Source organism: Hevea brasiliensis, chromosome 2 (genome assembly GCF_030052815.1).
Source record: "Hevea brasiliensis isolate MT/VB/25A 57/8 chromosome 2, ASM3005281v1, whole genome shotgun sequence".
NCBI lineage: Eukaryota > Viridiplantae > Streptophyta > Magnoliopsida > Malpighiales > Euphorbiaceae > Hevea > Hevea brasiliensis.
The window spans coordinates 2,835,672-2,849,940 of record NC_079494.1 but is presented as its reverse complement, the minus strand read 5'-3'; the positions used below and the strand labels follow the sequence as shown (position 1 = coordinate 2,849,940).

General features: G+C 33.9%; 2 protein-coding genes across 3 annotated transcripts; both read left to right on the top strand.

The window, feature by feature from the left end:
• Positions 1-1,468: 1,468 nt before the first annotated feature.
• Positions 1,469-10,594, top strand: LOC110632750 (uncharacterized). 2 transcript variants are annotated; one of them, XM_021781082.2, is made up of 7 exons: positions 1,469-1,904; positions 4,321-6,342; positions 6,474-6,528; positions 6,662-6,810; positions 7,187-7,273; positions 9,759-9,849; positions 10,180-10,484. In XM_021781082.2, exons 1-7 carry the CDS (start codon positions 1,836-1,838, stop codon positions 10,203-10,205), a joined length of 2,499 nt encoding a protein of 832 aa, XP_021636774.2. In that variant the 5' UTR covers positions 1,469-1,835; the 3' UTR covers positions 10,206-10,484. The 2 variants fall into 2 exon arrangements, with proteins under 2 accessions (XP_021636774.2, XP_021636769.2); XM_021781077.2 differs by having other exon boundaries at positions 1,470-1,904; positions 9,759-9,887; positions 10,180-10,594.
• Positions 10,595-10,735: 141 nt separating this feature from the next.
• On the top strand, positions 10,736-12,275 carry LOC110632765 (probable inactive leucine-rich repeat receptor kinase XIAO). Its single transcript, XM_021781092.2, has one exon. The coding sequence runs from the start codon at positions 10,909-10,911 to the stop codon at positions 12,220-12,222; it is 1,314 nt and encodes a 437-aa protein (XP_021636784.1). The 5' UTR covers positions 10,736-10,908; the 3' UTR covers positions 12,223-12,275.
• The last annotated feature ends 1,994 nt before the right edge of the window (positions 12,276-14,269 follow it).

Below are 14,269 nucleotides of genomic sequence, written 5' to 3'. Positions count from 1 at the left end.
TTTTTTATTATTTAAATTAATTTTATAATTTATATAAATTTAAAATTCTTAATTTTATTTGAATTTAACTTTCATTTAATTGTTAGAGTCTATTTTAATTTAAAATTCTTCAATCTTGATAACATAGCATTAATTGGTACAATTTAGTTGGAATATGAAAAATGATTATTAGTTTAAAACATATTAAACATACAGCAGCTTAACATATGTAACAAACTAATAATTAGGGGTGAATATTCGATTAACCGAATCGAATTGAATCGAATTTTTAACTAACTAAATTATTAATCGATTTTTAAAATATTAATCGAATTGAACTAAAATTGAGAGAAAATTGAAAATAACTGAAACGAAAAATATTTAGTTAGTTATCGGTTATAACCGAACTAACAGACAAAAAAAATAAAATATATATTTTATATTATTAATTATTTAATAAAATATTAATAAAAATATATTTATATTCTTTTTATTTATAATAAATAAGAAATATAATTTAATATTAATAAAATAATAATTATAAGTTAAATATTATTATAAAATCATGAAAATAATAATTATAAATAATATAATATTAATAAAATTATAATTAATATATTAATTAAAATTTAATTATTTCAGTTATCAAATTTAACGTAATTAAACCGATAATTAAAAAAAATTATTATTATTATTAATTAAAAATTAAATCAAATCAAATCGAATTTACTCTTATCAAAATAATTGAATTTTATCAACTCAATTCGTTATTCGATTATAATCGAATAATGCATAACTTACTGATAATTAAGCAACCCAGCAATGTATTAGTATTGTTACTGCCATGTACAAGTTGATACGAAGGAATTCATTAATTATATTATTGTCTTGGTCCAGCTTCTAATGAAAGCAATATATATTGAGAAGTTTTGAATAAATTATTTAATTATTATAAACCCTTGGTGTAAAGCTATTTTGTTAAAAATTCTGAATTTTATATTCTCCTTAAAAATACATATTATCAATATAATGTGTAATTTTTATATTTTTAAAATTTATTATTATATTATATTTAAATTTATAATTAAATTAATATTAATAGTAAATGTTAATAATATATCATAAAACTTTCATAAAAATGATATAATAAAAAATTATAATAATTCTTAAATTAATAAATTATTTATTTAAACTATTAATAAAATTAATATTTAATTTAAATAATTAAATTTAATATTTATAATATTAAGATAAAAAATAAATAATAAATACGTACAATAAATATGAATAATATATTTATAAAAATATTATTTTACATTAAACAAACAAATTAACTTGTTTAAAAGAAAGTTGTTATAAATACATAAATTTTTAAAATATTATATTTATTTAAATAAAATATTTTTTAAGAAAATAATTATCACTTTTTCAATTTATCAAATTCGTCTAGAGATTTAATACCTTTGAGTGTTTACTCTGCCCTATTTTAGAAAGCCTTAGTATGTCATATCCAAATTCACTACAAAGAAAAAAGATTAGTTATTTCGGGTATGAACTATTCAGTGGAAGGTCGCACCCAGCGCACCGCCCTGGGACACCTAGCAAGCAAAGTTTCGCACTTCCTGTCACCTGAGAAAATCACGACAACGATCCATGAAATCACCGGTCACCTCACCTCACCTGCTCGCCTGAGACGCCATTGACTTCTTCCTTGTCCACGTTTCGCTCCAAAGGGCTTCTCTTTCTCAATATTATTTTCCTCTTAAACGCCACTTTGCTTCAGACGGCAAACAATCACACTTCTCAGAGTCTACAGAGGGAAACTAGAGAGACTGAGGTTTGTTGGGTTTCTAGTCATGGGAGCTTTAGCTCCTGTCTCTCCTTGGATGCCAGAGGATGATCTTTTGTTAAAGAATGCTGTGGAGGTAATTTCTGTAAGCATTATTTATGTTTCCTTTTTCACCAATTTGTTAAATGTTTGTTCAATTTCAAGTCCCTTGTTTGAAGATTGGGGTTGTTTGTGATAGGACTTTAGTTTTGCATTTCTTTTAAAAATTTATTTTTCTAAAAAAGAATTAATGGGGAAAGAGAATCTTTGGCGCATTACTGAACTGATTCTTTCTTGCTGTGACCGTAAAATTAGGGGGAATTCTTTTGTTTCTTTTTTAATTTTTGCTGCATTTAGCTTGCATTTGAGTTTCTGGACATGCAAAGTATAATAATCTGTTTCTGTTGTTAGCTGGGTTATGGGTTTTATAATTGGTTTCCTGTGTTGAAGCATCACTTGTTTGGTCCAATATGTCCACAGTTTTTGCCTTACACTATGCACGAGAGTGGGTTAGAGGGTTTAAAGGATGGAACCTCTTATTGGAGGTTAAAATTACATTCTTTAAATATCCTAAAACCCATTTTCCTTAACCTGAAATTAGGGTTTAAAGAGTGGAATCAATTTTTTTTTTAATGCTGCTACATCCATTAACCTCATAAAGTGGAGTTGATTGATCTTTCTTTACATTTCGTTTCCTATAACCTTATTATTTTCTCTTTCCACGACCCTAAAACTTCCATGCAATGCCTAGATATATGCACTTTGGCATGTTGTCATTTCACTTCAGTTATATGAGGATTTCTGGAAAAAGAGTCTTCGTATTTGGATTTCAAATCAAGGAATTTGATCCATGCTAGATGGATTTGTTGCTTTAAATTGTTCATTATGACACATAGTTAGGTATGGAATTAAGGAATTTGACCCATATTAGATAGTTTGCTGCTACATGAAAGATTTTGTTGCGGTTGTGTTGAAAGGCCTGGGATTGGGACACCTGGAATTGACTGATAAGTGTCGTTTATCAGGTATACTTAGGTGCTAGTTGAATTTGCATCTTCTTGCCAGGTTGGAGAATGTGGGTTTACGTGTGATTGTCAGGATGCTGTCTTTATTAATTGTCAAAGTTGATAAATTCACCCAGTTTGGGAGTGTCTGTAGTGAATATATTTGCAATTTTCTTTTTCTATTTATGCATTGAAGCAATGATTGGTGAATATGATACAGCAGGTTGGTTTAGTCAAGATTCACAAAAATAAGCATGGAAGCTAATTTGAAGTCCTATTTTGGCATTGGAATATGGACAAATTAGGTTGCTTGCATCTCTTTCAGGGGACATGCATATATGCTGTAGGCACATGCCTATATTTTGACAATATTGAGAAAAGATGTGTCAATGTGTTTGTACTGTTCCATGCAAATTTGAGAATTATTTGGAAGAATTGTGATCTAATAGATAAAGTATAAGATTTTTACAGCTAAAGTATAAGATTTTTACGGCTTTTCTTACATGAAGTCCATATGCACTTTGTTTGGTTGAGCCATAAAAATGCTGGCCAGTTGGTAATTTTTGAAATCAGTCCTTAAACCAAGTGAATTTTGGTGGGCTAGGAAAGCATGCCATACTTGTCACTATTTTCCTTTTCTTCTCTAGTTTTTTCAGGAAGCTTTAATCACATAAATATCCTATTAAAATTCCGGGATTTAAATGAAATTCTATGATGAGGGACACTGATAATTTTAGTACATAAAGCATTAGTTACCGGAATGTCCATGGTCCAAAGAATACTAACAGTTTCTTTTAAAATAACTAGTAATACATGCTTAAAAAAGTTTATAAGAGATAATTACATACTGTTTACAGTGAGTGTTCTTATCATGTTCTATTTTATTCTTATATTATGTTTTCTCAAAGAAAAATAAAAAGGCTATATAGGTTTAATCTTACATAAACTGGTTGCCATGCAAAGGATCACTCTTAAAGACTCAATAAAATAAAAAAGGACAAAATGATTGATGAGGTTCCGTTAGCTAGGAATTTTGTGTGAACTGGAGAAATTTGCATGTCTCGCACATAAATGTCAATCTCATTGCAAATTCTTGATACTAGGAAGCTTGAGATGACTTGCCTATTGACAGGCAAATAATTCTTTTTTATGTGGCAGTATTTTTCTCTGGATCTGATTTCTTACTTCTATGACATCTTTATATTTCTGTAATCACTGGACTGTTTGGGAATGTAACAAATTGTTTTTAACCTGTTTCCATATGTTATGCCTATTAAAACTCGATGAGAAATCAGAACTGACAAGAGTCAAGGACATGCCAAATATTATGTTAATTGATGCAAAATGTGTTCTCTTATTTTGTTTTCATTTTTCATCTTTTTGGGAGGGGAGGGGTGGTTGCTGTTATTGTCAAATTACTTTCAGTTAATAGAGCTTGATGGTTTTTGTTCTGCCCGCGCGTGTATTCCTTATATTTGATATTGATTTGTTTGTTTCTTCTGTTTTCAGGCTGGTGCTTCCTTGGAATCATTGGCTAAAGGTGCAGTGAAGTTTTCTCGAAAATTCACTGTTCGAGAAATACAAGAACGGTGGCATTCTCTCCTTTACGATCCAATTGTTTCTGCTGAGGCTGCTTTTCACATGATTGAGTTTGAGCGTTCTGAATCAACTTTTCCATCAAAATTCAGTAGAGCCGGGAATACAAAAGAAAACAAATGTCTTTCTGGGAAAAGGAAAGCTGAGAGTGTTCATAGTTGTTACTATGCATTACGTAAAAGAATTCGCAATGAACCATTTAACACCATGGATCTAGGTTTTCTCACTGCACCCACTGATAACAATTACATGGGAAATGAAGATGATCTTTTCTCTGGGCATTGTATGCTTGGAGATCCAGTTTCAAATCATTTTCAACTTCAGGAATCTAATTTGGATATCATGCATCATCCTTTTCCGCAAATTGGGGATGATAATGCTGCCCATGCCTTTCATGCACAATTCCAGAAAACAGTCCTGGAGGATTATCCAATGGAGCAAGATAACGTACATAAAGAGACTCCACATATACATGGAGAAAATATGTCTCACTCTAGAAATGGATCTGTGATTGAGGAATTTGGATCAAAAGAATTGGCAGTGAACAGTGACCAGGTGCATGGATGCTCTAAGTTTGGTGAAGACCATGTCTTTAGTTCTCCAATTCCAGAGTGTGGAATGTCATTTCATAACTTGGAGTTCTCATCTCCACTTCCTGAGATGCCAATATGGAGGACAGTTGAGGGTGTTTCATCACCAATTATTCCAGTTAATATGCACACTGGAGACCTATTTTCACTTCCTGGTGATGGTGATACTAAGAATACATGTCTGTCAGAATATGACATCCACAGAGACTCCAACTTGAAGCTGGAAATACCATGTGCGGAGATGAAAAATACAGCTGCCAGCACAGAAGGTTATCTGGCTGAACTTTCCAATTCTCTTTTGAATTTCACAAATGAGGAAGAACTTCTATTCACAGATGATGGAAAAGATGCAATTGACAAGTCTTACTATGATGGTCTAAGTTCACTTTTGCTAAGTTCACCAAATGATGCCAATCAAAATCACGTGGAGAGAGCAACTGAACCAGAATCTTCCATAGCTCCGGATTATCTTATAAATAAGTCTGGTGCAAGTCATGGGAAATTGGATGAAGATAGGGGGTCTCACTACAGTGGTGATGCAATTGGAGATTCAGATGTCCAGTTTCATACATCTGCATCAATTTCAAACCCTCATTTTCCTGAACTGAGTGCTGGAGTTATTATCTGCACATTAAACACCGAGGATCCAGAGATTCCATACAACGATGATGTTGTCTTTACCAATCACTTGCATCCAAAATCATTTTCCTCTATAGCGCGACAGAATTTCCATGATGTTGGTAAACCAAATTCTTCAACAGTTAAGGAATTCTCAAAAGATCCAAAAACTAGTGAAGGAGGTCCTGTATTGATGCAGAGAGATCTAGAAAAAACTGGTCATTCTCATGTATCTTCTCATATGATAAGGTCGCAGTTACGGCCAGAAATTAGCTCTCTTCATCCAGTTGGTGATCGTGGGGTTAAATTTGGCTTGCCTAGTGGTAGCTCCACTCAGAGCAGTATGAGTATTGCTTGTTGTGGTTCTTCTCAAATTAATTCAGCAAATGCTGGTACAGAAACTCTTAAACCTGCTAAACTGAAGGAAGAAACTCCAGAAGAAGTGCCAGTGAGGCATTTTAACCATAATGCTGCTGATTCTTCGATGGAGATGCCAGCTGTTGCTCCTGATGGCTATAAGTGTTATTCCCAGACAAATGCTAATGATGTCAAACAGGACCTATGCGCACCAACAAGAATTCAAAAACATCATGCATCACATGCTAACTCGGGGTCCACAGGTATTATGTCCTCAGAACATGGGATAGACCATCCATTATCTGATCCAGAAGAACCTCCCATAGAAAGTGATGATGATGTGCCGTATTTTTCAGATATTGAAGCAATGGTAAATTTTATACTATCCTTCCAGTAGATGAGTTTTTTTTTTTTTTTTAATATATTTCTTCAGTTTCTCTTGAATTTGCTTTTTTTTTTTTGGCCTCCTTTAAGTTATTTTCCCCACTTTCTATATGTCAGATACTCGATATGGATTTAGATCCAGAAGACCAGGATTTATATTCCAGTGAGGAAGGTGAAGAAAAAAATCTGCAGAATGTTCATTTAATTACCAGCTATATGAATGTGATCATGTTCTCATGAGCATTTCGATAGCTAATTGCTTAGTATGTTGGCATTTGAATTTGAATTTAAGTCAATGTCTGCAGTCTCAAGGTATCAGCATGAGGACATGAAGAGGGTAATCATGAGGCTGGAGCAGGGTGCTCATTCTTATATGCAAAGAGCCATTGCATCTCAAGGAGCATTTGCTGTTTTATATGGCCGCCGTTCAAAGCATTATATTAAGAAACCTGAGGTATCTGAAAGAAACAAACTTGCATAATTGCTTAACCTTTTTGGTGTTGGCTATACAGGATCATATCTTTTAATTCCTCTCAACATGGTTCCCTTCCTAATAATTCTCCACATGCGAAAGCCATAAATGGAGTGTTAACTCATATTTGGATTAACTGCTGATCTAAATTATCTATCTGGAGGCCTGCATAGTTTTTAAAAGTAAACTGTTGGTAGTATTGTGGGGAATGCATTTTTCATTGTGTATGATAATCTATTTTCAGCTAGTCATATTTGAAGCCTATGCAACTTGAATTTGATGTCCTAACTTTTTAAAAAAAAAAAAACCTTTTTTTTCTGTGCTTAGTTTCTTAAGTTACATCTTGAGTACCATGCAGGTTTTACTTGGTAGAGCAGCCGATGATGCTATTGTTGACATTGACTTGGGGAGGGAAGGGCGCACAAATAAAATATCTCGTCGGCAGGTAAGATTTGCTTTGGCTACGTTTGTTTGTTTGTAATTTGCTATTATGATGTATTATTTTGCCCCCTTTCTCTCTACTGGAAGCTTTCATGATTCACTATATATTTTCACGTTTCATTTGATTTTTTTTTTCTTTTTTTCATTTTTTCATTTTTATTGATGTTCTTTCTTCATTTGGGACAAGCTTCTGTAGTTCTTTTTCTTGTTCTATAACAATAAATAAATGGCCTAATTACCAACAAAAAAAAAATCAAACATCTTCGCCTTTTTGCGTTTTAATCCAAATGTTTCAATTTTGGCAAAATAGTCCAATTTTTCAAAATTAAATTGACTTGGAGGAGACTAGTACAACATGACCTAGAAGCATTACATGTTTCTAAGGATTTAACCTAAAATCGTTTAGAGTGGAGAAAGCGAATCCATATAGCCGATCCCAAATTTTTGGGATAAAGGTTTAGTTGAGTTGAGTTGAGTCTAATTTTTCAAAAATGGAGGAATTTTTATCTAAATTTTGAATTGAATTTGGCAGGAGTATGCTGCAGCCTATGTGGCATGCTAGGTGGCTGATTTTAATAGAAATAGGGGGTCCCACGTGACACAAGCAATAAAGAAAATAATTTTGACTCTAGTTAAAAAAAATGAACTAACCAAAGTTAAGAATTAAATTAAAGATTAATAAATAAATAAATTTTTTAATCACAAATTAACTAAACCAGCAGATTAATTAAACCCCAAAATCAGACAAGGAGAACCATTATCGTTCATTTCAATCCTAATTCTAAAACACAGCAGCAGAGAGAGAGAGAATTGAAGGAATCATGGCTGCTCAAAAGCCTTAACCAGATGCATCACCATCCCAGATTCAGGTTTCTTTCCTGTTCAAACAGCTTGTCTCTCCTCCTAATATTAGAAATACCCACTTGACCTTCTCTCACCCAAACTTTGATTATATTCTCTCACCCAAACTTTGATTATACGAACCATACCCACCCTCAATCTCATCCTTTTGAGCCATAAATCCCTTCTCTCTCTCTCCTCTTCAACTTTACTTTTGGCTTTATAATCACTGGTTTGCTGTTTATCCAGTTTATCTCTTTATACTAAGACATCCCGATTCTTAAAAAACTCTTCCTGTGAAGCTCTTAATGTCTCATAGACAACACACAAACACTTCATTAAATTACCTCCAAATCTCTCTTTGCATTTGCAGTCCACCGTTGAAGTTGAATTCACTTTCTCCTTCTTTCAATTCTTCTTTGCTATTACAAAATTCCTTTCCCCAATCTTTTTTCTAGGGGAGTGACGGACCATTTTGTGATTGATAATTTGATTCTTTGATGCTGTTTTTTGGGATTTTGCAGATTTGATCAGTGGGGAATATGTGGGTTTCATTCCGGAGCTTGAATATGAAATGTTGGGGTCTGAATTCTCTGAGATTTTGGAGATTTCTTGAACATTTGACTGAAACCTGTGAGGATCTTTCACTGGGGTAGATGATTTTTAACTTTTAGTTCTCAAATTCATGGGGAAAAAAAAAAAAAGAAACAGCTGAAAGCACAATGAATCAGCAGAGAAACGAAAAGAAAAGAAATCGGAGATTTTGTTTCTTTGGTGAGAAATTGAGAGGTTTAGGAGGAAAGCAGAAAGAGCGACGAGAGAGAATTGGGTTTCTTTGATTCTAAAACACATATGATACCTCTGTTTTTAGGATACGTATGGGTTTGACTCAACCTTTACCTGATTCCTTCAACTCTCTCCTCTCTCTCTCTCTCTCTCTCTCTCTCTCTCTCTCGTTCTTTGCTTACGTGTTTTAGAATTAGGGATTGAAATGAATGATAATGATTCTCTTTATTTGATTTGGGGTTTAATTAATTTGCTGGTTTAGTTAATTTGTGATTAACAAAAATTATTTATTTTTTAATCTTTTATTTAACTCTTACCTCTGGTTACTTCATTTTTTTTTTAACAAGGGTCAAAATTGTTATTTTTTTATTGCTTATGTGTCACAAATATTTTAGAATAAGCCACCTAGCATGCCATGTAGGCTGGGGAACAAACCCCCCTAATTCAATTCAAAATTTGGATAAAATTTTCTCCAATTTTGAAAAATTGGACTATTTTGCCAAAATTGAAACATTTGGAGTAAGACGCAAAAATGCAAAAAGTTTGGACTTTTTTTTTAGTAATTAGGCCTAAATAAATTCATCAAAAGTCATGCGTGAACAAGACTATGACTTTGGATGAAAGTTGGGAAATTCTTTTTCAGGAAAATGATGCTCCTGATTACAGCATGTCCTATATTTTTAGAATATTAATCCTACAGTCGATGTTGCAAGGACTTGATACTATAGCCAAAGTGCCTATGTTGACTGTTAACACAGCATCAGTGCATCACGTCTGCATTTAGTTATGAGCAATCTATATCATAAAAAAATGTACTCTGATTATTATTTTAACCTTTTCTTTTCCTGTTTTATTTGTTTTAGGCAACTATAAATTTGGACAAAGGTGGATCTTTCTATCTGAGAAATATTGGCAAATGTTCTATCACGGTGAATGACAAAGAAATAGCCGCTGGTCAGAGTTTAAACCTTACTTCCAGTTGTTTGATTGAGGTTTGTTGCTGTAGATCTGTCTTAAGCAATAGTATTCTTCATTCATGGTGCATCACGTAGAATCTATAGTCAACTCTCCTCAATCTTGTTGGCGTTGAATCTTTTTATGTTATATATCCTAAGCCTAGTAGAATATATATATATATATATATATATATATATATATATATATATATATATATGTATTGGTTATATTGTCTTGCCCTTGATGGATAGTAGTATCTCCTCAAAGTATGTTATTTCAATAGACATCCATTTCTGAGCGACTCTAATGGAATTGGTGAATATGCAGATAAGGGGTATGCCATTCATATTTGAGACCAACCAAACTCGTGTGAAGCAGTATCTGGATGGCTTAATCCAGAAGAACCAAACTCAGAAGCACCAACTTTGACGTGTTGCAGAAATGTCTTGAACTGGAATGTCATCAGAAGGTGCTCATTTTTTTTCCTGCACTTTCTGGGTCGTTCTTGCAAACTATGTTCAACCTGTTGTATGTACGAACAAGCATGAGTATGACTACTGCTGTAGAAAAAGGACTTGCGTTTTCTCATTCGAGAAAACATTTTCCATATAAAGGATTTTTTTCCCCCCCAACATTGTGTAGATAGGCTTAATAGATGCATCATCATCCACAAAGCTCTGCCTCTGCATGGAATTCAATTAGACAACAGAGATGAATGGCACAGTAACGGCGTCTTGCATTAGTTTTAGCTTTCCAAGTTTATCAGTTGAATTTATCTATACCCAAGGCATAGAGGACGTGTGAAAATCACCAGAGACAGGAGATTTTTTTTTCTTTATAATTTATTTATTTATTTTTCGTGATCCAAAATGAATCTCACTTAATTGCTGGATTTTGAAAACACTAGTGATTTTTAATTGATTGGATCCAAGTCAAGACTAGCAACTTCTGGTTAGGGAAATGAAATTTATATTTTATTACCTGGAATCATCTACAAGAAATTAAAAACTTACACCAGCTGCTTCCCTGCGCTACTTCAATAAGTGCAGATCCAATATGTCCTCTCGCTGCTCGCTTCTACCATCAGTCCTAAAAATGTCAAAACGCAATTCCATTGCCAATCTCTCTCTGCCCTTTATCTTTACATTTCTGGAACTGTTGCTTGGAGTGGTTGATTCAAGGACCTGCCCTGGAGACATTCGAGTGCTCAAGGATCTAAAGAATGGGCTGGACTCCAAGTCCGTAGCTCCTGGATCTTGCCTAAGCTCTTGGGACTTCTCATTCGACCCATGCGATCACATCTTCAGCGACAAATTCACATGCGGTCTAAGGTGCGACCGTGTTGTCTCCGGCTCATTTCGAGTCACCGAGATCACCTTCGACCCCGTGGGTTACTCTGGTTCGCTTTCTTCTGTCTCTTGGGACCTCCCTTACTTACAAACCCTTGATATATCTGACAATGCATTCTCTGGCTCAGTCCCTGACTCTCTGGCCAAGCTCACTCGCCTTCGTCGGCTGAGTCTCTCCAAGAACTCTCTCTCCGGCAAGTTACCTGTCTCGCTTGGGTCTCTCTCCCACCTCGAAGAGCTCTATCTTGATGGCAATCATCTCCAAGGACCTCTACCATCAAGCTTCAATTCTCTTGTAAACTTAAAAAGACTCGAAATCCAAGAAAACAATTTCTCCGGTGAGTTTCCTGATCTGCGCTCCCTAAAAGACTTGTACATTCTCGATGCTAGCGATAACCAATTCTCTGAGCAAGTTCCTTCCGCATTGCCAATGTCTCTTGTCGAGCTGTCGATGCGAAACAACGACTTAAAAGGAAATCTACCCGATAATGTGGGCGATTTGGAGTATTTACAGGTTTTAGATCTCAGCCACAACCAATTATCTGGGCCTATATTATCAGTTTTGTTTGACCACCCATCTCTTCAACAACTTACTCTCTCCTACAACAACTTCACATTCTTGCAAACGCCAGGAACAATGGGTTTCACAAGTAAACTAATAGCTCTCGATTTAAGCAATAATGATCTTCGAGGTCTCTTGCCAGCTTTCCTTGGTTCGATGCCAAAGTTGTCTGCTTTAAGTTTAGAGCACAACATGTTTACAGGAATGATACCTACCCAGTATGCTCTGAAAGCGGCTGTTCCCAGGGCTCATACGTCGTCGTTTGAGAGGCTGTTATTGGGGGGGAACTACTTGTTCGGTCCTATCCCGAGTCCACTGATGGGTCTAAAGCCGGGTTCAGCTAATGTTAGCCTGGTGGATAATTGTTTATACAGGTGCCCTGACACCTTTTTCTTTTGCCAAGGTGGAGATCAGAAATCGTTAGTAGTTTGTAAGAGCTTCGGCCCTTCAATTCCTTAAATAACATAAACCCAAACCAGATTTGTAATGTATCATATGATAATTTCTCTTTTTTGGGCTTCTTCCATGAGGCTTCCTTTGCTTTGACGAAAATGGTCCTTATTCAAAACTCGTACTAAGGAAATGAGTGTATAATATCAGCGTCAGGATCTGATGGGTTACTCTCTGTACGAAGTTGCATGCATAAAAAATTGTGTTAGGCCCTCCAGATACAGTATATTTATGTGATTATTCGCTGAGAAAATCTTGAAATTAGTTGAGTTTCCTTACTTTATGTCATCCCACATGGCTCGGTAAAAGAGAATTCTAATTTACCAGTACTTCAGCCTTAAGAAAGGGCATTGCTTAATAGAATATTGTAAAATTGCACCGTCTCCATGTGCACTGACAGCACTGCCTTTTTTTTTCCTTTTTTTTTTTCGGCAGCACTGCTTTAATTAGCCGATAAACATGTCTTGTGGTGAGAGAGTTGAATGATTGTGGTCTCTCTGTTAACTGGCTCCCAAATTTAACTTTGGACCCAATGAATCTTCGTGAGAGCATTACTGGACCCTGATCTTTCTGGACCTCTCTCTATGGGGCAGCCCACTAATATCTTTTTTGTGTTTTTCAATGGTGGCTGGAACCTTGCAGAGAAGTGGTCCATGGCTCCAAATTAACCTTATTAGTGCAATTCATTTGTTTGCCCAACTCACGATTCCCGACTGACGCCTTATTGTGGGATAGCTACACTTTAGTAGCTTTTGGTTTATACATTTTATTAATAGGGGTATAAAGTTATTTTATTTTTTTAAGAGCTTATATTATTACTACGTTGTTTACTTTAGTACTTAAAGATAAAATTGCTAAATGACATCATTATATGTTAACGTGATAAGTTTTCTTGTACCCTTAAATTAACGTGGCAAATGAATCTCACTTATTTGATTGTATATAGCAGTTTACTTACACATTTTCTTATAAGAGCTTATATTATTACTACGTTGTTTACTTTAGTACTTAAAGATAAAATTGCTAAATGGCATCATTATATGTTAACGTGATAAGTTTTCTTGTACCCTTAAATTAACGTGGCAAATGAATCTCACTTATTTGATTGTATATAACAGTTTACTTGCAGATTTTCTTATAATAAAATGATAAATATCAGTTTATTCTATTTTTTCTCATTTTTTTAAATTTAATACTGAATGAATGACGTGATTATACAGTTAAATAAGTAGAGCTCACTTACCACATCAATATATATTAATATAATTTAATAATTTTGTCCTTAAATGTTAACAGTATAATAATATAAACTCTAAATCACATGATATTTAAAGTGTTCTTATTCTTAATAATAATAATAATAATAATAGTTTATATGCCAGAATAGCCAGCTTTCAAAGCAGTCCTCGGAGAAAACCTTATCCAATGTTCACTATTATTGAAGAACGAAGATAATGAGGAAGCTTTATGGCAGGAAGAGAGGAGTTGTTACCCTCCCCATACCTCTTCTCACTCACTTCCAGAATATTGTTTTTAATGAGTGATGCATGAAGCCCTACCATCTCCCCACCTAGCTTTACAACCCAATCCTGTAATACTATTTAATATATCTCCCATGCCTCCTAGCTAGCTAGAATATTCTTGCTTAATAAATCAGTACAAGAAAACAATAGATGAAGGAGATGGGCAGCTGTAACAAAAGAAGATGATTAGATTGGTTGACTCCCAAGCTTTAGGTTTCCTCTCATCACGTTAATAATATGCATATGTAGAGCACTTGTTATTATATTGTACTAATTTGTTAAACATTTCGACCACCAACTTTGACTACTATCATTAATATTACATTTATTTGATTTTAATCAAATTTAATAATTAGAATGTCAATCTCTTTTAAAGTTAATTTTCATCCATTTTATATTGATTTTAATTTCAAATTAAACTAATTCATTTTAATCCAATTTTATTTCTAAATCATTCTTAAAATTTATAAATTAATTTTATTAATTTATAAATTAAGATAAACACTCTGGGAGACGGAGTAACAAGAATTATT

Bases quoted from the DNA above. Each gene is read 5' to 3' on its own strand.
- LOC110632750 (XM_021781077.2), top strand. From the start codon at position 1,836: ATGGGAGCTTTAGCTCCTGTCTCTCCTTGGATGCCAGAGGATGATCTT. The intron at 6,529-6,661 runs GTGAAGAAAAAA...CAATGTCTGCAG, and splicing joins TTTATATTCCAGTGAGGAAG to TCTCAAGGTATCAGCATGAG. The intron at 7,274-9,758 runs GTAAGATTTGCT...TATTTGTTTTAG, and splicing joins ATAAAATATCTCGTCGGCAG to GCAACTATAAATTTGGACAA.
- LOC110632765 (XM_021781092.2), top strand. From the start codon at position 10,909: ATGTCCTCTCGCTGCTCGCTTCTACCATCAGTCCTAAAAATGTCAAAA.